General features: G+C 43.4%; 4 protein-coding genes across 12 annotated transcripts; 1 reads left to right on the forward strand and 3 right to left on the reverse strand.

Annotated features, from left to right (window-relative positions):
* The first annotated feature begins 61 nt into the window (after nucleotides 1-61).
* Nucleotides 62-2,645, forward strand: LOC108603858 (THO complex subunit 1). The gene is made up of 5 exons (XM_017993015.1): nucleotides 62-224; nucleotides 289-969; nucleotides 1,028-1,326; nucleotides 1,382-1,684; nucleotides 1,740-2,645. The coding sequence occupies exons 1-5, from the start codon at nucleotides 147-149 to the stop codon at nucleotides 2,557-2,559; spliced, it is 2,181 nt and encodes a 726-aa protein (XP_017848504.1). The 5' UTR covers nucleotides 62-146; the 3' UTR covers nucleotides 2,560-2,645.
* Nucleotides 2,574-6,913, reverse strand: LOC108603860 (serine/arginine repetitive matrix protein 2). Of its 9 annotated transcripts, none has more exons than XM_017993018.1 (4): nucleotides 4,255-4,551; nucleotides 3,358-4,188; nucleotides 3,274-3,294; nucleotides 2,574-3,198 (listed from the first exon to the last, which is right to left on the reverse strand). In XM_017993018.1, exons 1-4 carry the CDS (start codon nucleotides 4,432-4,434, stop codon nucleotides 2,656-2,658), a joined length of 1,575 nt encoding a protein of 524 aa, XP_017848507.1. In that variant the 5' UTR covers nucleotides 4,435-4,551; the 3' UTR covers nucleotides 2,574-2,655. The 9 variants fall into 9 exon arrangements, with proteins under 9 accessions (XP_017848507.1, XP_017848506.1, XP_017848505.1 ...); XM_017993022.2 differs by lacking the exon at nucleotides 4,255-4,551 and adding exons at nucleotides 5,464-5,782; nucleotides 6,553-6,913 and having other exon boundaries at nucleotides 2,575-3,294; XM_017993020.2 differs by lacking the exon at nucleotides 4,255-4,551 and adding exons at nucleotides 5,464-5,782; nucleotides 6,365-6,913 and having other exon boundaries at nucleotides 2,575-3,294.
* A 925-nt stretch (nucleotides 6,914-7,838) lies between these two features.
* Nucleotides 7,839-13,641, reverse strand: LOC108604702. The gene is made up of 4 exons (XM_017994262.2): nucleotides 13,325-13,641; nucleotides 11,596-11,643; nucleotides 11,146-11,535; nucleotides 7,839-11,085 (listed from the first exon to the last, which is right to left on the reverse strand). Exons 1-4 carry the CDS (start codon nucleotides 13,407-13,409, stop codon nucleotides 10,613-10,615), a joined length of 996 nt encoding a protein of 331 aa, XP_017849751.1. The 5' UTR covers nucleotides 13,410-13,641; the 3' UTR covers nucleotides 7,839-10,612.
* Nucleotides 13,642-17,717: 4,076 nt separating this feature from the next.
* Nucleotides 17,718-21,803, reverse strand: LOC108604551 (zinc finger protein 800). The gene is made up of 5 exons (XM_017994079.1): nucleotides 21,676-21,803; nucleotides 21,369-21,524; nucleotides 20,821-21,283; nucleotides 20,603-20,750; nucleotides 17,718-20,544 (listed from the first exon to the last, which is right to left on the reverse strand). The coding sequence occupies exons 1-5, from the start codon at nucleotides 21,778-21,780 to the stop codon at nucleotides 18,444-18,446; spliced, it is 2,973 nt and encodes a 990-aa protein (XP_017849568.1). The 5' UTR covers nucleotides 21,781-21,803; the 3' UTR covers nucleotides 17,718-18,443.
* Nucleotides 21,804-22,753: the final 950 nt, after the last annotated feature.

Consider the following 22,753-nt stretch of genomic DNA (forward strand, 5'->3'; position numbering starts at 1 on the left):
CGTTTTCCAGCACTGTTTAGTGCTGACAGCCTCAAGCTGTCAATTCAAGCAAGTTGGCAGCGCCGTTGCTTCAAGTTGTGTTGAATTGTTAACAAATAGTTTGTTTTGTTAAAAATAAACGAAAAATATAAGCAAACAATTCAAGAATGAGCGCGCAAGTGGAAGCAGAGAAGACTGGGGCGACAAAGCCAGCCAACTTCTTTGTCATGCAAGCGTTATTCGAGGTGTGTATACAAAAACTAAAGTTGAGACATCGCCGGCATTTGTAAACACAATTCAATTTTGTAGCGCACACTGGAGCAGGCTATTGAGCAAAAAAACATTGAGCCCTTGTTAAAGGAATACTCAGGAATACCCAACTCAGAGCACGATAAGCGTTCGCCTATGGATCAGGCCTTTCGCGAAGTACTCATGAAACGTGTGAACGATGACGTGCAGCTGATTGGTGCGCTAGTGCGTCTGTCTGTGGCTGCGGCGCGTGCTGAAATTGTGGTCAACACGATACCTGTGGTGCTGCTGGGCGATACCTTTGATGTCATTACATTGGACAAGTGTGAGCAGATATTTACGTTTGTGGAGGAGCTGGTAGAAGTGTGGAAGGAGGAATTATTCTTTGCTTCCTGCAAGAACAATCTGCTACGCATGTGCAACGATCTACTGCGTCGACTGTCCCGCACTCAAAATACTGTCTTTTGTGGGCGCATATTGCTGTTTCTATCCAAGTTCTTTCCTTTTTCCGAGCGCTCTGGCTTGAATATTGTGTCCGAGTTCAATTTGGATAACTTTACGGAATATGGACTGGATAGCAAGGAGCATGATGATATTGATAACAAAGAGTTGGAGGATACAGCTGAGGATATACCACTAAAGATTGATTACGATTTATACTGCAAATTCTGGTCATTGCAGGACTTTTTTCGCAATCCCAACCAATGCTACAACAAGGCTCAATGGAAAATGTTTCAAACGGTACGACAACAGCTCTAAACATTTATAAACTAAAGTCTAATTCAAATTTACTTGGCAGCATGCAGAGACAATACTACAGTCATTTTCAAGCTTTAAATTGGAGGACGCACGTCCTTCCATAGACAACCATAGCAACAGCGATGCTGCGGCACAGGCCATGGATGTGGATTTGGATAATGCTGCTGGTGAAGCGGGCCTAACAAATATAGTGATTAAGGCGCATCATTTCTTTGCAAAATTTTTAACCAATCCCAAGCTCTTGGCGTTACAATTATCCGACTCAAATTTTCGACGTGCTGTCCTGGTTCAGTTTCTTATACTCTTCCAGTATTTACAAGTCAGCGTTAAGTTTAAGAAGTAAGTATGCAAATTATTATCATGTAATTATTTAATAATTAAATCCTTCCTGCAGCGAGTCTTATACGCTGAGCAGCGCACAGTCTGAGTTTATTAAAAAGACAGAGCAACGTGTGTTCAGTTTGCTTGAGGAGACGCCGCCTTCAGGTCGACGCTTTGCACGCACAGTGCAGCATATGCTGCAACGCGAAGAGATGTGGAACAATTGGAAAAACGATGGCTGCAAGGAGTTCAAAAAGCCAGAACAGCTAGATGCTATCGAAGATGAAGCTAAGCCCACACCTGCCAAGCGAGCCAAACGTCCTTTGGGCGATTGTCTGCGCGAAGCTGCGCGCAATGGCAAGTTCTATCTCGGCAAGTAAGTTGATGCCAAACAAAAATATACAGCAAAACTAATATACAAATTAATTTAGCGACAATCTTACGCGTCTGTGGAATTACTCGCCCGATAATTTGCAAGCCTGCAAAAGTGAACAGCGCAATTTTCTACCACTGCTCGAAACCTATTTGGAAACGCCACATGATAAGAATGATCCTGCCTTTGAATGGCGTGCGCTGCGTTTGCTGGCACGCCAAACACCGCATTTCTTTACATTTGTCTCGCAGCCATCGAGCAAAGTGTCTGACTATTTGGATACTGTGCGCAAGCGTTTGATACGCGAAAAGGAGCTGACCAAACAGGTTAACACAGCATGCGCTGCGTCGGAGCAAAACAATGGCGCGAGTGCCAGCAGCACGCCAGGCGAGCAGGAGCATGAAGCTGCGGTGGCCTTACAGGAGATTGAACCTGAGCAGGCCTTGGAGGTGGAAGACACAGACACTGTCGTAGATGTCGTAGATTCGGATGAAACGCCAGCGCATGAGAAACCGTTGATGGTGACAAAGGCACACATTGATGAAATAACACCGCTGATTGGCGAGCCCTGGATGCGTGTGGGCAAGAAGATTGGCTTTACCAACGATGAGGTGCTGTTCTTTCAAATGGAACATGCCACACCCGAACTGGCGTGCAGTAAAATGCTGAACAACTGGATCTCTGATGATGATGATGCCACGCTAGACAACTGGGCTTACATGCTGGAGGGTTTGGAAATGCACAAGGCGGCGGAAGCAGTCAAGGCTATTATCGAGCGCGAAAAAGCGAGCATTGCTGCAGCGCAACTTACAGCTCAGCTCCAATCGGCAGTGGAGGAGCTGTCTAGCAATAATGACGTTGAAATATTGTCAGAGTAAACAAAATCAAATAGCGAAAGCTTATGGTTTGCTAGTAGTATATTCGTCAAATTCATTTTTTATCACATAATAAACGGGTGCGCCAAATCTCATTGATTAATAACGCTTCTTTTGAGGCCCTTGCGCTCCGCTGCGGCGTGGCTTATTGTGGATCATGGTGGCACAGCGTGGTATATGCCGCTCCGCTGCCTGTGGATTGAAGCGTCGTCCGCAGTACTGGCACTGTATATAGTCCGGATTCTCTGATGGTGGCGGTGGTGGCAGATCGCTCAGCTTGCCGCCACGCTTTAAATGCGCCTGCACTTGCTTGGCGGAGCGTATGGCCTCAATAAACTCCTCGTGCTGCTTGCGCCAGTTGCTCTTCTTGACGCCCGTGCTCAGTCCCTGCTGCTGAGCGGCGCTGCTGTAGACTGACTGCACCCGCGATAGGGCTGGCTTTTGACGCGCCTGCTGCGTGGTGTTCTTGTTAAACTTCTCCTGCTCAGTGCCCTTGGTGCGCTGCTTGGATGCGTCAAATATGCGGCGTTTGGTTTTCATAATGCGCACGCACACCTCCTCGTGCTTGGCCAGGCGATCAGTGGTGAAGTGACGGCCACAGTGCCGGCAACTGCTGGTGCCCGCAGGCGGCTGCATTATGCTCTGCAAGAGTTTTCGGAAAAAAAAGTTTTCAGCGGGCTGAACTTCAGACTGACATATCATTTGAATTTTGCTTACTGGACTAACTATCTGATTAGCCTACGTAGTAAATATATAAATATAAAGAATTTTGAGATTTTCAGCGCAGGCTAGTTGACATACCTGGCGTGTCTTTGTTGTGGGCTGCACTACAGCAGCTCGCCCGCCAGCCAGACGAGCTGTTACAGGTGTTGTTGGTGTCTTAGCAGTTGGCGTCCTAGGCGGTGGTGTTGGTGCCTTAGAAGTTGCCGTTCTAGGCGGTGTTGTTCTTCTTGTTGATATTTTAGGCGGTGGTGTTGGAGAAGTTGATACCTTAGGCGATGAATTCCAAAACGGTGTTGTTCTTGTTGCTGATGTCGGGGACGTTGGCGTCCTTGGTGGTGTGACTCCTCTTGATGTTGTAGGCGTTGGCGTCCTAGACGGCGTTGCTCTTGTTGTTGCTGCTGCTGTTGTTCTAGCTACTGCAGCTGTATTTCTTGTTGCTGTTTCCGTCGTCGTCGAGCTTGCTGTTGTTTTCAGCGTCATCATGGTTTTCGTTCTCATGGGCGCGGCTTTGGCTACTGGCCTTTGGCTATTCGTCTCAGTGCGATTAGTTATTGGCGGCGTCTTGCGCGTGACCACAGGCTTCAAAGGATTGGTCGTCGTTCTGGCATTGTACTTGCAGCTGCTGTTGTTATTGTTATTGTCGCTAGCCAGCGACTTGTCCCGCAAATTCATGGTGGAGTAGGCCTTGTTCATTACATGCGTTGCCTGTGCGCGCGTCTCTACAATGGGCTGAAGCGGATGACTGCGGTCAATGCCAACGCCGCGACGACGTCCATCAAACATTTGGCGCACCTTGCCGTTGCCTATGGAGCGCTGTGAGGCGCTGTTGGTAACCAGAGTGGGTATGCCACTTTTCCGCTGCAGCTGTTGTTCATGCTGGTCGTCCTCCCTCATGTGCTGAAAACGCATCTGGAAAAAGTAGAGAGCAGAGTTGAAGTCAAGTCATTTGAAATTAAGGCAAATTAATATTTATACAGGCGCCGAATTGCTGTTGATGTTGGTTCGCTTGGGCGGCAGCTGGCTGAGCGCTTCTAGCAGTCGTCTAGCTGCCCAGGATTCGTTTAGTTTGAGCGGCAAGATAGGATCATGCATATAGTCTAGCTCATCATCTGAGTAGGACTCGATTTGTGGCAGCTCGTCTATGTTCTTGTTCATGTTCGTGCGAGTTGCGCGTGTCGACTAAACTCGCAGCAAGTGGAAATGGACATTAGCAAGTCCATTTCCCCCGAGTGGTAATTAAGTATGGGTGTGTACCCGTATGTCTGTGTGTGGGTTAGTTGTTTATCTATGCCTCCACTTCCAACCACTGACCAAACTGAAATCTCAGTCCACTGCTACTTACATGCCGCCAGCACATATAACCACGTGTCAAACGTCCCGCCTGGACATAGCCCACTCTATTATTTGTAGCTCGAGTTGCTCTCGTTGCTGTTGCCGCTGCTGCTGCTGCTGCTGGTGTGTTGAAATAGTTGCTACGATTTGTGGGCATGCTTGGTAGACAATCTCTGCTTTTGTTTGCTGTGCTGGGCTCCTACATGGTCAGCTTTTGTATATAGTATATTCTATATGAAGCACCTGAGCAACCTATGTATGTATTTCACTCTTTGTTTGCACACATCGATACATATACGTTTGCATTTGCATGTGTGTGTGGGTTGTTATTGTTGCAGGCCAATAACAAAAATCAATTGCTGCAACACGACGCCAGTGGTTGCCATGGCGTAGACAACAAAAACAAATCAATTGCTGAAAGCCTTCAGGCATGTGTTGCACACATACGAAGAAAAAAAAGGTGACAAAATACATTATGTGTGTGGGTGGGCGCTTGCCCCGCCTACCAACTTAATGATAACAATCTTTTGTGCGACAATTTTTTGTGTTTGTTGGCAGCTAATCCTGTAAGCATAAATTATATGACAATTTGTTCTAGATATATATACGCCTAATTTGTTTAAATAGAGTCATGTGTGTTGTGTGGATGTGTGCATGCCCAAATATAAACTAAAATTAATTAGCTTAAGCGCTGAGCAACTTCAGACAATAGCTCCTAACCATATTTGGCGTGCAGGCGGAAATTGAGCGACAGTTGGTTGCCCAAAATAAACAGCAGCGCTTGATATATGATTGGTCATTGAGTCGTCCGGGAGTGAAATTAAGAAATTGGTTGCGAATTTTTAAACTTACACGCATCGCACCCAGTTTGTCTGTTGGTGACGTCATGCTCTCCACACTCCGCACTCCGTTTGCAGCTTTATACGTACAATTCAGTTTTTGTCAGTCTGCTTTAGCAGCGTGTGGGCAGCAGTCGCGACGCCGAAGGTGAAGCTGAAGCTCAAGACGATGACGCGCAACTTTAGCTGAGTATGCGTAAGCTTGCTTTGTATGTATGCGTGTGTGTGTGTCTGTTTGTTTGTTTGTATGAGAGAGCCGGCTTAGACTTTGCAGTGACTAATGCAGTCGTTTGCGCTTTTCGGTCTGTCGCTCTGGCAGTGCCTAAAAATAGCTAAAAGAGAGAGAGGGAGAGTTAAGATCAGCAAATGTTTGGCCAGGAGGCGTGTGCGCGTGAATTGTCGCTTAACACGCCGCCGCCGCCGCCGTCTGTTTGTGTCTCTGATGTGGGCGCAGGCCGTTCCCAGTGTTAACTGCACTGTGGGTCGATCGACAACGACAACGAGAACTCCAAAAATGGTTTGCTCAATGAGCAAATTAATTGAATACAATTTAAATGCGCTGACCAAAATGTATGCTGTACCTCGTATTAATGTTGAGCAGCCCTTGAACCGAACACAAATTAACAAAATATATTTTGTACTAAAAAAAAAAGAAAAAGCGCGTTCGTTTACTCTCTGATTAACTCAAAATTGTGAAAATTAAATTTGTCACAAATGTCAAGCTAAAGAGACATAAAGCCTGCTTAGGCTGCACCCAAAAGTTTTAGTATCAAATAACTTTGGTCACTCTAAATTACACATGTTTATTTCTATTATTGCTGTCGTTATTACTGTGCTCCTCATTTGCATGGCTCACAAGCTTCTAGGGTTCGTTGGCGCACTCGCATTCACTCACATATGCTAATAGTACATACCAAAGCCTAAGTGAGTCTGGCTGACTGTCTGGGCTGGCTGGCTGGCAAATGGCAAGCGAGTTTATTGACACACAAAGTGGCCGCCGTTAACAGGACAGTCGAACTTCTGAAACTGGCACATGGCTGGACAGGCAAACAGACAGACAGCAACTTGGTAATTACGCATACGTCGCGTGTGCCGCACTCACGTCTGGCTTTAAACATAAACAGCTGTCCGAACGAGAATGCTTTGGCATGCGCTCACTGCTGACCGCTGTGGACTGCTGTGTACTGTTTGCTTAGAAGTTTGCGCGCTGACTGAGACAAGATTGTGGCCCGCACACAAAGCGGCCGGCAGTCGAAGCCGCGCAGCAGCGCCAGCGCCAACACGCCAGCGACAATTTATGAAAAAACAAGTTGGGAACCGACGGCTGGCTTGCAGTTGAGCAAGTGTGTTGGAGCCCAAGCTCGGGCCAGTCATTGCACAGATCTGTCGATGACGAACATAGTTATGCATATAGCGTGTCGAGGAGGCGTACTTCTGAGACTGGGCTAACAAAAAAATATAAGCGTGCGTGCTCCGCGCTATAGACACATGTAATTTACTCTCAAATTAGTGTTGTTGCTAATGTTAGTTTTAGCTCTTTATTAAGCCAAGCAAACAAAGCGGCGAGGCAAGCTTAGCAGCGAGCAGTTCAAAACACTTTGTGCTACTTTAACAATGATCATAATTTGTTTCAAATTTAACGCAAAGATCATAAGTGAACGCGGCAGGTTTTAGTTCGTAATACGGTGCGTATGACTTCAAAGTACTTACCTTGCTTGCCTGCCCTACAATTAAAATTTACATGCCAATTCGCTTAGATTTTGCTGTAAATGAAATATTCCAATATTTGTTTGCTAGTTTTAAATATTATAGCATTTTTTAGTATAATAGGTATAATCTGTAATATTTTTATTTGAATCTTGCATCTGCAGAATTAGCTCTTAACCAACTTAGCCGCTTAACAGTTTTTCCATCAATTTTAATATTAATTTATATATACCCGTAGTTTTCTCCCCAAACGCGCTTTGCTCGCATATTTTGTTTACTCTTTCGATAATTGGAAGCTTCTTTGAGATTGGGGTTGATCAAAGTATTTTATGTAGATTTACCCTCTTTGCTGAATTACACTTCAAAAAGTTTGCGCAGTTAAGCTTTTAAGTTTGCAGGCATATAAAATTTCTTTAATATTTTCTACACATGCAAATATGTTAATTCAGGACTAAACATGCATATGTGTCTACATACTAAAGGGCTTAAAGGCTTTGTTGGACATAAGCAAGGGTTCATGTAAAATAACTTACCATGCTGTAAATTTAATCCTAAAGATTTTGGTCTAATACATTTAAGACTACAGGTCATCGATTAGTTAGACAGCAATCGTATACAAATAGGAAATGCTATGACATGCATTGAATATTTAACATCAATTATTATAACTTGAGATAAATACTTTATTATATATTTGCCGAGTTTTATTACTTTGCTGTTTACTCAGCTCCCAGACGCACCTGGCGCGATTTAAAGTGGAAGATACTGTTGCTTGGATGTGACATGTGCTTTATATATTTATGTTTATTTGGTTTGTTATTGCATTTTGCCGAAAAGTTTTGAAAACAAATATATTACGTATACGTATACACATATACAATTACAAATACATACGTTCATATGAAGCCGTTATAATAAACATTGTGTAAGACTTTGGTTACATTTAACAGTGACACGGAAACATTAACAACACTGACATCTGACACGCTTTTTGAACAACAATTACAATTACACACTCTACAATACACACTCACTATATAAACTAGGCAAACTGCCTGCGCCAAGTTGTGGACACTGTTTACAGATATTTGTGGGTTACTGTTAAATTCGCCAACAAATAGTATACAATGGGTTTGTCAAAATAATAAACAATGCACATGCCTATGTATTGGTGTGTGTGTGTGTGTGTGTATATAAAACATTGATGTGTACAAGTGTTCTAGAATAAATGTATACATATATATATAGATTTGCTTTGTTTGTTAATAATAAATGGTTTACAAAAATATGCATACAACTCAAGAACGGAGGACTGCATTACGTATACGTACGTAGAGTACATATAATTAAAGCTTGAGTGGTGTTAGCAGCTTGCTTCCTTCTCTACATCGTTCTCTCTGTCTGTCTGACTGGATTTACCTTGTGCGGTAGTTGCGGCTCCCTTAAATACTTGGCTTTGGACGTGTACACCACTCGCCCCTTTACAAATACCAAAGTTTACTAAATACAATATACTATTAATTACTATGGCTTGTTTGTTTGTTTCTGTTGCTGTTACTGTTACTGTTGATGAGTACATGTTAATATGATTAACTTCATTCTTTTTTTATAGCCGTGATTGTCGATATTGGTTTTGGTTTAGTTTAGTTTAGTTTAGTAGTTTATGTTATTATTATTATTATTATCATGTCTAGTACTCAAAAGCTTATAAACTTAACAAATCATGTCGAATTGTATTCATTGCGCCAATGCCTTAACAGTTAGACAGTTACAATAAGCTGCGTTTGCATTCGATTTAAACTACTTACACGTTAGGGTTGTTAAATTTCTAAAAACATTATAAAGCCAACATTCAATGCGCTCTAATTTAACGTCTATACGACAATTGCTTAAGTCTTGTAGTCTACATACATGTATCTTCTTTGGTTTAGGGGTTATACACACATAACATACGTACATACAACATTTATATTTCTATATATAGTTGTAGTTGTAGATAGATACGCATAGCTCGCTGTGCTGATGAGCAAAACATTTAACAATAGCTTTCTAGGCTTTAACTAAGGCTGCCAGGGCTTCAGGATACAGACAGACAGATCTGTGCTGTGCTGTGCTGTGATCTGATTGTTGACTATAGTATATAGTTTATGTAGTAGTTAAGTGACTTTAGTTAGCTTAACAATACCCTATACAAGGCGCTTACTAGCAGACATATATCTATATTCATATTTTTTTATGTTTATTGTTACCTGTATTAAGATGAATATTTTGTTTGCTATGTTTTTTTTTGTTTGCTATTGTTGTCTAATATTTTGCTGTGTTCCATTATACAACAATACATGAAAACCTGCTGCTTATGCTAAAATACACATATATACCATTTATATATATATATTTGCTTAAACTAATGCTAGTTGTTCTACTAGACATTCATGTGTAAGGTTCCCGTAGCGGCGTTTTGTCTTATTTTCGACAAAATGTTCAAAATGTTTTACTTGACAATTTTCAAAATTGTTTCGTCTTGTAACAAATTATAAAAGTTTAAGTTTGCACTCGTTGCAAGCAAGCGCTGAGGCTTAATGAACGGTGGCAATATACAGTTACTGTTACTGTTATTTTGTTAATATATGTTATAGAAATTTACGAATTACGTTTCAAACTGTTTGTTGTTTGTTCACTTGATTAACTTTACATCAGTACGGGTGGGTGTGGGTGTAATTAAATATCTCTAAATGTTTCTTCTCTTTACTTTTGGCTTCTTCAGTGTGCTTTGGCTTTATAACTAGGGTCATTACATTTATATATATTTATTCATAATACTTGTTATTAACCTGGTTTTCCTTTTGGTTTGTTTGTATAGCTGCTGCCAGCGTATTTTACTATATCTAGACTAAATTTATAACATTTTGTATTAATTTGTTTTCGCAACTGATTGCTCGTTTCACTTAAAAAGCTGCGCTGTAAAATATACTTACAAAGTGTGTACATAAGATATTTTGCAACACCTTGTATTCAAAAATGTGTGAATCATTATAAAATACAAAAAGGTTGTGCAATTTCAAAGTGTGTACTTGTGTTTGTGTCTGTAGCCTTAGCTATGTATTAAGTTTCTGTTTAGTTATTTTAGCTAAGCATTAATTAGCACAAAAACACGCACACACATATATGTATATAGATTTGACAAGAAAATGCAGTTGCTATGGGCAACATGTGGCGTATACGCAACGCGTGTGTATGTTTCTGTGTGTGTGTATTCATTGGCTATGCTAGCTGCAAATGGGGGCACAAAGTAAGCACACGTAATTCTACAAAAGCGATTTTCACTAAATTCATTAAATATTCCGCTAAATTTTCTGCGCATTTCTTTTTTCTGTTTTGCCGTGCGCATTGGGTGGGTTCGACTGCTGCGTTTGGCAACATGGGTTTTGTTTTTGTAGGTGAGCTGCTGTTTGTTTTTAAAATATAAAATCGCCACAGTCCATGGCATAGTCAAAGTCCTCGCCGCCCAAATCATCCACGCCCGACGAGTGAAAATCAAAGCCGCCTATATCAGTGTGATAGACAGCGCCGCTGCACGAAGTATCAATGAGATTGGTGCAGTGTGTGGTCGGCAGTGCATGCAGCGTGAACGTGTCCTCACACTGGGACCAGGTCAGGCCGCCGCTCCAGACGCCGTTGGGCAGTGTGGCCCAGCCCCAGCCATGACCCCAGGGCAGCGCGCAGGCGAGCGAGGCCTTGGCATCGGCCTTCTTGCTCAAGATGGCCACCGCAGCGTCGCTTTTAACCAACGGATTCTGATTGTACATCAGGCAATGCGTGGTTTCCGCCACCGAAGCGGAAGTGGAAGTGGACGCCGAGGCGCTGCGATGATGTCTTCTTCTGCTTTGCGTAGCAGACTTGCGCTGCTTGACTTCCGAATTGGTGGCAGCTGTGGCAGGCAGCAAACAAATTACCTACACTGGCTACATTTACTGCTCTTTATACTTACGTCTGATACGTACGAGCGGACGTCGCAGCACATTCATTAAATGCGGCTTGTCCACCACTAGTTCGATTTGGGGCGGCGGCGGCAATGTCTTCGATATAGCATCTACCCAATCGCTTACCTCCTGCTCCGACTTGGCCAGCATCCAGTAGACCTTGGAACGCTTGCGCTGCGAGCCCAATGCGATTAATTGCGACACACTTACGCCATCCGGCAGCGGTGGGCGTCGCGGTATCTGGCCCGTCCAGTGCGCTATGGCCAGCATCTCGGGCGCCTCCTTGACCAGTATTTTGCCAGAGGGCGACGAGCGACCTGGCTCGGTAAACCAAGCCATTGTCGAGTCATCATACAGTATCACCCACTCCTCAGACCAGCGATTCCATAAAAATTGTTCTACAAAGCAAACGATGCACTAACAACATTTTGCAACTGGAAATGGAATGCACAACTCACTTTTATAGCGCAGCAGATAGCCGCCCTTGATTTGTTTGCCACCAGTACCTGCGAGAAAGGCGATAAAGAGGGCGATAGAGATAGAGTGGGAGAGATAGAGTGAGAGAGATTGTGTGTAAGGGCTGAAAAAAAACTCATCTAATACGCTTCCGCTCGTTCGATATGCAATTAAAAGTCCAGTTAACAACGCTCCACTTTGCCCCACTGTGCGCATTTGAAGATATGCGTGAAATTGCAAATTGCCAGCCCCCGCTAAATGACATGTTAACACTCTCGTTTGAAATCCATTACCCGCTGGCATTGATTTTGCTGCTGGCTGAGGCATAATTACGCAAGCTTTTGTGCAAAACGATAAGCCCAATTAAATATGCGACTGATGATAGGCTGTGGGCCATGGCAAATGCAGAATGTGTCGACATACGTATAAATATTTTAAGCAGCTTAAATTGGCTGCAATTGGGTCACTTGGGCCAATACGAAGGTCAATTAGTAACTAACTGAGCATCCTTGAGCGTGTAATTGTTGGCATGTCTTTATTAAAATATTAAAGCCTGGTCAGGCACAGACTGGCAGCTTAAACTAATTGACAATAAGCTAATTGATGGCAATCAGCTTTTGACACAGGCAGCTTAGCAAGCAGCTTTTTGTACTACTTTGCGCTTATGCTTATTACTTGATATTTAAATTACAAAATTATGCTGACGCAGCGTTTAAAGCAGCGTCGCAATGCTTGGCAACAGTTTTCTTACGAATTGCAGACGATAGACGCTAGATAATATACAGTTATGTGCCCTTATGTATGTCTGTGTGTGTGTGTGTGTGTGCGTGTATGTCAAGTGATGATGCCGACCCAAAGAGCATGGGGCAGTCCTCATAAAGAGTGAGAGTGAGAGAGATTAAGCTCGCCGAAGGACACTGCGCTGCTGCTGCTCATTGTGCAATGTGTAGACGACAGGCAACTGACAACGGACATTGGACAGCGTACGGTGTATGCCACTTCAGCGCACACACACACGCAAACAGGCAACATACATAACATAGCAACACATTTACATGCACGTGACAAAGCAGACTAAGATGCCACACACATAGTTACAAAATCAACTTGTGGGCAAGAGCTGGGGGCTAGCGAACTTATGCAAAGCGAACTTAAGGATCGCTAATGGGTGAAGCCTTAATGATTTAATGCAGTTTACGTGCTTGCGCCAAATGGGCGTGGCAGTCAACAATCAACCAAGGCAGCAGCATAATAACCGCAGTTTAATTCCGCACAAGTGGGCGTATGCATCAGTATTTGTGAATATGTATATATATATGTTCATAATGAGCAGGTCAACAATGCGACCACAGCGACAGATAGAGAAACGGAAACAGAGAGCTTAAACGCATTGAATAGCGAGCGAGAGAGAGGGCAGTCGTACGCCCTGTGACTTGCGAGAGAGAGAGCGTAAGAAGAACGCACGTAACGCACTAGCACACACACACACACAAACACACAGCTCTGTTCATGTAAACTGGGTGTGTGCCTTTGGGCCCGTCTGTGTGCGTTTTCATTGAGAAAAACTGACAGTAAAAGCGGAGCACGCGAAAAAGCTGCAAAAATGAGTTCAAGGGTTTCGCTCGCCAAATAAATGGGGACAGTCCCAGTTTCACACACACACACACACGCTCACATATATATAGCGCTATATAGTTCGATATAGAGATGAAAAATTGTTGTACAACTTACCGTTGGCCTGCATTTCCATTTGTTGGGCTGGCATTGAGGAATTGCTCTCACTGTTGCCACGCCATCTTGTGCACATGGAAAACATGTTTACTGAGCTGTAGCTGTAGCTGAAGCTTGGCTTGAGTTGTTTTTGTTTTCGTTTTGGTATTTGGCAGCTTCGTTTTTCTGTTGTTGTTAATTGAACTGTATGCGAGTAGATGTAGGTTTAGTTCATTAGCCCAGGCAGCTACTCTCAGCTAAATAAGTGATGTCAGCAGACGAGGACGACGACGACGACAACAACAACAGCAATGCACACTCTGGACAGCAGCAAAAAAACGCGCGTGTTTCAAGCACTCACACACATACGCACACACTCAGACAGAGTCTCACACTCGCACAGAGAGACAGACAGAGAGATGAACAATTATATATACTCGCTGGGGTGTTGTTGATGTCGCTTTCGCTTTCGCTTGGCCCAAAAAATTTTCTGGAATTGCTGTTGTTGCTGCTGCTGCTGTCAATACTGATGATGATTGAGAGTGGTGTGTAGCCGGTTTGATGCCCAACTGCCAGCCAGTTCACAAAGTTAATTAAAGTTGCCAGCAAAGTGTAATGTCTCTTGTAATTATGCGTAGCCTATTTTTAAGGGCAGTGCACTGAGCGCTGCGTCTGGCACGTCCTGAGCACAACACATGCACTTGCAGCTAGACTGAGACTGAGACTGAGACAATGACAGATGCACAGCGAAAACAAGTGTAGTTGGAAGCGTAATAAGCACAGAGTTCCTTGCTGCCAGCGCGAGTAGACCCATTAAGCACACATTGGTTATGGTTTTGGTTTTCTCAATGATTTTGGCGTCAGCTTATAGAAGAAGTGTTGCTGCTGCTGATGTGGCTGCTCTTCATGAAGATGGATACTGCTGCTGCTGCTGCTGCTGGTGGTGCTGGTGCTGGTGCTGACTGGTGTGCCTGTTGTCTTTGTCGCTGTCGCTGGCCAGGACTTGTTTAGTCCGCTGTCGCACCTCCTGTTAGTTGAACGCCCGAAACTCGACTAACGAACGTTGAGTCTCGTTTTGTTTCGTTGAACGATGTCTTGCCCGAATGCCGAAAGCCGCTTGGAAAAGTTCTCGTTTCAGGACTAGGGCAACACATGCACACACCGACGTATGCTGGGGGCAGGACAAACGTCTGCTATTGCTACTGCTGCTGGTGCTGCTGCTGCTGCTGGTGTCCTTCAACGTCCTACAGCAACAAAGGCGGCACAAGCGGCACGCCAAACGGCTTGATAGCAAACGCTAGACAGTTAGCACTGTAGGCTCAGCTCACAGTAGCCAGCAACAGCAGCAGCCTCTGCGTCATTTTCGCTTTCGTTGAATCGCTCTCGCTTTCTCACTCTCGCTCTCTCTCTCTTTACTCGCTCTCACTCTCTCTGTTTCGCTTGCCATCTCGCTCATGCGCCGCTTAGTAGGTTACACAAACACATAGACAGTTGATAGGCACTCGTTTTTGCCGTTGTCGTCGCCCTCGTTCGAGTCCTTTACCTCAATCCCTCTGTTGTCGTCGCCTACGCCGTCCATGTCATCGTTGTCTTTCACTTTCAGTTTTGTAAGTGAATTTCTTTTTTACTTTTTTTCTCTTCTGCTTTTTGTTCGTTGTGGGAGCTGTGTGGGGGCGCGGGGCTGGTGTGCATATTACAAGTGGAATTTTTGGTGTTAGATATGTTTGTTGCTGGGGTCGTGTCGCCTCGTCGCAGCAGCAGCTTATGCTGGGCAGCATCTGCTTGGAGTCTGTTTTTCGCAGTAATAACCGTCGATGCTTAAGTATATATAAGTAGAGTAAAGTATCGTAAGCGAGCAAATAAACAGTACTTGGTAATTTCAGTACTTTTCACATTTACCCCACAGCCTCTCAGGCTCTCAGGTTCAGGCTCCGGCAGCTGCAACCAGAGACTCCATGATAAACAACAAACTCATTTGCATATACATCATAAGTCGCTGCAAATAACTTTCTCACAATTTTCATACATATTTATGAACGTATATAGAGCGATATGTATATAGCTCTAGAGCTTAGTGTAAAGCAAAATGAAATTATCCATTAAAGTGCAACGCATAAAGTCGAGCGTACTAAGCGCATTTGTTTTTTGGTATTTAATAATTGCATTAAATGCGCGCACACACACACACACACTACAAAAATATTTTCCCATGCATAATTGCATTAAGCTGCGTAATGTACTAACTCTATTATGGCGCAACAGGCGTGGGCTTTTTGCTGCTACACAACTTGCAAAATACAATGCGCAAAAAAATGCTCGTTGTCGTCATACGCCCTGTTGGCCTAACATGGATTATTATGGTAGAATAACAAGGGAGTGTTACAATGCAACAAATGTTGATTGACAAGCATTGAAATTGAGCAGAAAAACATCATAATTGATTTATTTAATTTTGATTTATTTCATCTGAATATATTTGTTGTCTTCAATTGTGACCAATAAATAATACTAATAATATGGCTCAGCCTTATTAAATATTATATGTAATTAGCAAGTGCATATATACTTTATTGAATACTTATTGATTGCATTAAAGTTTTAAGCAATACTATATTTATAATAATTAAATTCAAGTATAAATAGTTGTCATACGCCCTGTTGGCAAAGTTGATTTGCTAGAAGTCTTTACTTGTGACTAGCCTATCACAATAAAAAACACTGTGCATAGTCTCACATCTTTCTTTTTATATAGACCTTATTTAATATCTGAATTAAAGCATAAATATTGAACTGTTTACAATACGTTCTGTCGCTTCCGTTGCGCTGCATGAATATTTGGCATGCAAACCCAATAAATAATCACTTAAGTAGCTTATGCGCTGCAAGACAAGAAAGCAGAGCATCGATGTTATTGCAGGCCAGAGAGAAAGAGACTTTGGGTTTGGGTGCATGCGACAAGTGCGGCTTCGTGATTGCCCGCAGGTCTCTATTGAGTTCTCTAATAACCACTGTAAGTGGCATTAATTTGATGCTGCTGCAGCTAGTGCTTGTGCCCCCAACCCCAATCAGAATTGTGTGGGGGGCAAGTGACGCTGAAATAATAAATCAATTTAAAAATGATTTCTTGGTAGAAAATGTGTCGCCTGCCTCCTCTCGTGGCCTGCAGGCACTCATGGCTCATTCAAGGCCTGGGCGTGTTCACTTTCGGTTTTCAATTACATACTATACCAGCTGCGCTCACAGACTCACTCACTCACACTCGTTCTCTCTCACACACACACGCACGTATAGCATATTTTTTACCTCGCTCTGTTTGTTTTTAAACCCAAAATATATATGTATGCATGCATATGTGTGTGTGTGTGTGTGAATGTATCTGCGCGCTTGTGTAAGTATATACCGCAGCACCTTAAAGTGCGGCAAGGCTTCTGGCTTTTGTGTCGCGCCCGTTTGCCGCCCACACTCCTGACCGTGACACAATTCCCATTGTTGAGAGCTGCCATCAGCAACTACACACACATTTGTATGCATGTATGTGTCTCTCTCTGTGTGTGTGTGTGTACACCTTTGTAAAGTGCATGGTTTACCAATTGACAATAGTCCTCACTTGATCCAGTAAATATTTAAGCTTATAACGAAATGAAGCCCTAACTTCAACGACTGGACAATATTATGTGAGATACTCTAAACTAATGCCGAAAGTGAATTTGCACAATGTTTGCTCTTTGAATTTAATGAGCGTTTGTTGCTTTTGCTGATAAGTGTGCAGTCACAAGTAACTTGTTCAGTTTGATGTATGAAAATTTATACGCAAGTTATGACTTGAGCTACAATGCGGCCACATACTTAGCAAACTTTAGTTTAGTAGCTAATTGCATCGATTTGTATTTGAGCGCAAGGGATTATTTAATTGACTAACTAGTTAACAAATATTTGTTCTTGCCTCAGAGTGTTGTAGCAAAAGTAACACTCAACAGTATGGCTCATAAATATTTTATTGAATTTTTCTACAATACTAAAGTACACATAGCATAGCAAACTAATTAAATGAGATGTTCGCTACGATGCAGCGACGCTCTCAATTGCAGCAACAGAGCAGAGCAGAGCGATCGAACGCATTCCTGGGCTTATAGCAGTTGCTGTTTCTCACGCTCTCTGAGAGGATAGCGCTCTCAGCTTTTCTCCTTGCACTGACAGGTAAAGCAGCAAGTGATCCCACTTGCTGCTCAGTGGTTTCTAAGCTGTTGGCGAGTGAACAAGTGAAGAGTCAGTGACCAAGTGAAAGTTGCTAGAACATTAATAAAAATAATTCCAATATATTTACACACAATAAATCATGAGCATATTATTTTATGCTTACTATTGCTTATAATTTAAGAGTCAAGTTGTTTAGTGATTAAAATAAATTGTTTTTATTATCATTTGGTGATTTGATATAAGGCTCTATCTTGTACCGTATTTATGACATAGAAATACATTGAATAACATAAATATATGCATGTATGTATATACAAATACATATTGTTTTGTTTCAGAGGTGCATAGAATTTACTTTTGTTGTTGTTGGCCCAAGTCTAGAGCATCTTTGAGACACTCTCATGCAAAATGCAATCATATCCACAAACGGATATGTGTGTGGGGTGTATTGGGGTTGTTGTTGGGAGGGGAAACATCAATGACACCTAAACATATACAATACATAGCTGGTTATATGGTATACATATATATAGCTCTAGGTATAACTTCTTGACTATTAACTTGATATACAATTATGCTAAATAAAAAAGAAACATGTTTAAAATGCTTCGCAACAATTTGTAAATTGCCAAAAAGAATTGTGCTACGAGTTGACTCATAATGATTATTTTAGATTTCTCTGATTTGTTTTTTTTGGGATATAGTGAAGCTGCATAATACTCAAGTTAACATCACATCAACATCAACTGGCTTGGCGGGACCTAAACAATAAGGACACTAGTGCAACATATTATAAATTAAATGAGATAAAGTCAGTATAGACTCTAAAAAGTTTTTAACAACTATGTATAGGTATGTAAGTGTGTGTGTGTTTGGGTGTGTGGGTGTGTGTGTACCTAACGATATTGAAACGCTGCTGTGACATCTGCTTCCGGTGTTGCCTCTAGTTCTGCAACGCGGCACGCAACAGACTGTCCAGCGTGAATTGGATTGTGCCATTGGCTGAGGCTTGCAAAACGGATGGCGGCTTGGGTAGTGCCGGAAATAGTGCGGACGTTGTTGCTGTCATAGGCGATGCCATGCTGCTAAGGCATTCTGGTTTGGTTGTGCTGGGCAAGCAGGGCGTTGGGGCTGGGGCGGCGTCTGAGCAAATCGAAGTGTTCGCCTCCACAACAGCTGCGGGATCCTTGCGCGGCGGCAGCGGTGGTGTCAATTGGCCACCAGCACTGCCAGCTATATGCTTGCCATTGGGCGTCTTGTGCAGCGTTTCCGCAGCTGCAACTGCAACTGCTGTAGCAGCATCTTCCGCTGCTTCCAGTTGCTCTTTAGCTTCGGGCGTGGGTTGCTCTATGGCGCGATTTACCTTTTGCCATAAATTGCTGATGGTTGCTGCTTCTTTGCCACTTGCGGCGGCAGCCGTGCGCTTGGCGATTTTGTCCAAAATGCTTTCTCCCACTTTATTCGTCTGGCTGGTGTCCACCACATGCTCATGCTTGCGTTTTTTCTGCTGTGTTTGTTGCTGCTGCTCCTGCTCACAGTCGCTGCTGCGTGTGTAGGATATAAGGCGGGGACGAATTTGTGGTCGTTCGGCAGGCAGCTCAGGCAACGTAGCGGACACAGCGCGACCCTGACTGACCAGCTTCAGCATAAGGCGACGAGTTATGCCCTGCACTTTCGATTTCTTATCGTCAGCTATGAAGGATTGCCAGTATTTGGTTCTGCTGTCATCGGTGCTTGAGACATTGCCTGGACGACGCAGTCTGGCACGCATTGATTCAACGGCAGGGTTGGCGGAATGTGCAGCATTTGGATCGCCCTTAAAGCTGACCATATCATAGACAAAGTCCTTGTTAACTGCTTTTGTACGTTTGCGTATGGGCCGCTTCTCTGCGCTACGTTCGCCAGACTCGGGCGATATCTGCGCGCGTGACTTGCGGCGCTTCTTGCTGGGCACAACTGGCAGCGGCAGCGGCAGCGGCTCCTCCTCCTCTGGTTCCTCCTTAGCGTCCACAGGTGAGCAGGGCGCTGCCTCCAGCACTGTCGCATCGCTGTTTGTTTTAATGCGTTTCACGCGCTTTTCGTACGTCTTCTGCGCTGGCTTTGTCTCTGTGCTTAGCTCTGGCTCTGGCTTCTTTTCCTTGTCCATTAGAACTATATCGCCATCCACATCGTCACGCGAGTACTCGCACTCATGTGTCGCCACGTATTTCTCGTTCAGTGTCTCGCGATCTCCCTCGATTTTGTGTGTGAAACCCAAGTGATTGACTATGTCGTAGCGACGAAAAGCTCGATAATCGCATATGGTGCAGCCAAAGCGACGCGCACGATAGTGAAACATGGATATGTGACGACGTAGATTGCCCAGCGCATTAAACTGCTTGTTGCAGATTTTGCAGCGACAGCGCAGTTGTTTCTCAATAGGCACATTGCGTTTCTTCTTCAACTTTGGCTTGGATTCGTCGCCATTCTCATTACATGCCTGCTCATCCTGTTCCGCCTCATCTGGCTCATCCTCGCTGTTGGAGCCCGCCTCTTCGCTGCTGGAGTCATGCTCTCGCTTTAGCTGCAGCGTATCCAGCGAAACAGTATGCAGGCCAGCGCTGTATCTCTCATTATTCTCCGCCAGCTCCGCAAACATTTCGTTCACATCGGTGTTGTCCATGTTATCGAAGCTCACTTCAGCTTCAGCAGCAGTGGCGCTCTCCTCAGGTTCATCTGTAGCATCGTCAGTGCTTGCATTTGCTTTAAGCCTCTTAACTGTGGGAGCCGGTTTGGCCAATGCCTCTTGCTTGGCACGACAATTCAGCAAATGCGTAGACAAGGCAGCGCGACGCTCAAATGATTTCTCGCAGTAAATGCACAGCGACATGATCTTGCGTTGCTCTCCATTGTCATCTCTGCGCTCCGGCACTTGATGCACCACATCGTCAGAGAGTTGCAGACGTTTCAGCTCACGACTTGGGCCCTTGGGTTGCACATCGCCTTGCTGCTTGCGTCGCTTCAGTATTGTGTTTCGCATCATGCGTATGCGACGCGTTGGTTTTCTGCCAAAACAAAAAGATAGTAAGCACTAATATTCAAATGTTAGCCTGTATATCCTACTTATGATCCTTGGAAAGATGTCGTATGACTGCAGCAGCTTGCAGAAACGTTAGGGAGCAGGCGGGGCACTGAAAAACAAACGCGGACGACGAGTGATGCTTTTGTATGTGCAACTCAAGCGTCTTCTGCGTCTGGAATGTCGAATTGCCTACAATCAGATAAATACAAAAACCAAATCAATGCACAGCCTGCTTATAAAGTTATCGGCGCTATATTACATATTTCACAAAAGATGTTTGTCTCAGTCTCGTCGCTGACGGACTGCTCAGGTGTTTCGGCCGAGTCGCTGCCACCAGGACGCTCATACAGCTGCGAGGATACTGGCTTGCCATCAGGTCCTACAATAGCCTGTCCCGCGTTGAGCATATGATGCACTTCATTGAGTTCTGTCTTAATGCTATCATCCTGCTCCAGCTTTATGGTCTGATACACTGCCTGGCTGGATGAGGGCACTGACTCTAGTTGCAGCACGGGTGACACTGGTTGCTTGCCTGCAGCAGCAGCAGCTGTGGGTGCTTTCTCGCGGCGCAAGCGCTCTATGACGCCGCTTATATCACGCATGCTGCCGCGTATGGAGCGACCCTCGCGCGGCACTGGTGAGCATCCTGTACTACGACTTCGCAACATATGCTCAAAATCCTGTGAGTTACCTGCCTGTATTATTCGTGTTGAGTTTTGGTCCTGCAAAAAGCACAACAAATTAATAACAATGCGTTGCAAAGTTGATTGCAATTAGAATTAGACGCTCGCTTTACTGCCGACTCACTGTGTATCCTGTATTATGATTGGGTCTTGAGGCACGGCTGCTGATGCAACAAAAGACCCGCTTGTGGCTGATAAAATTTGCCAGACTGCGAAACATGTTGCGGCACACGTTGCACTCATAGATGAGACTGCATTCCTCGCCGAGCAGGCGCCGCACCTGTTCCAAATACATAAATGTTAGTTCAAGCCAGGCTAGCACATACACATACACTGCGCACAATTGTTTATATTACGCCATTCGTGGAACCAACTGGGGTCACGTACACATACACAACTGACAGAGCAGAAGCTTCCGCTTCCTTGCTTACCTCGCTGGTACCATCCTCGTAGGCGCGTCGCGCTTCCTCGAAGCCCGTATGGGCTGTTTGCAAAGGTCGCTGCAACAAGCTTAAATCATTTTCGTCGTTGTCCATCTATTGTTAAATATCTTATTTTCTTTTGCCGTTCCGTTTGCGATAAGTTATCGCTCCCCTTGTTAATGGTGGCGATATTTCCAATATTACTTGTAACGATTACAGTATAGTTATCGATTTGCTGTGCGATAATTATAGTGAAATCATACAAGTGGTAGCCCTGCCAATGCGTTAGATTTGAAAATGCAGTTGTATTAAGTTTTAAAATTTTTATTTGCTCAAGCTTGTTGTTGTTCACATTTTGTTTTCTAATACATTTCATTTGTAATTATTTAACTAATGCTAGACAAAATTAGTGTTATTTACGAATACATACATATTTTATAATGGAATAAATGTACTGTAAAAAGCGTTTGTCATAAAATAAAGTGGAATATTATTTTTTTGTTTTTTGCACAGCTGTTTATCATAGTTTATATATTTTTGTATACATATATTTTTAATTTATTGTTTTCTTTAATATGTACTTTTGTTTAGCGCTTCTTTGAAAGTTCAATTGCTAATAAGTGTATAGTTTATGAGATATTTAATTTGTTGCTCTGTAGTTGTTTAATTCCATTATACATACGCATTTTGTTTATTATATGAAAAATATGCATATATCGATTCGTATCATGGGCCTTTGGTGTAAATAGCGTGTGACTTAATACAATTTTATTGAGTTAACTTTGAAGCGGAGCTTTACGCTATATATATGTAAATATAATCTCATATATTAGGTTTCACTCAGACGCTAGCTTGACATTATTAGCCACTACTCGTTAGCAGGTGTGTTCTTATTTAGTTTATGATGAGTAAATTTGTATAAATATTAAAGGTAATGCGTTTTTATCTTTAGTAAGGCACTAGTTACACGTTAGTCATATGTATTTCGACCCCAACAAAGTCTAGGGCACTATTTTTAACGTGTAACTACTGACTACGTCATTTACAAACTGGGCGTTATCTACTCGCAAATTCATCTCTCTTCTCC

Source organism: Drosophila busckii, chromosome 3R, assembly GCF_011750605.1.
Source record: "Drosophila busckii strain San Diego stock center, stock number 13000-0081.31 chromosome 3R, ASM1175060v1, whole genome shotgun sequence".
Lineage (NCBI taxonomy): Eukaryota > Metazoa > Arthropoda > Insecta > Diptera > Drosophilidae > Drosophila > Drosophila busckii.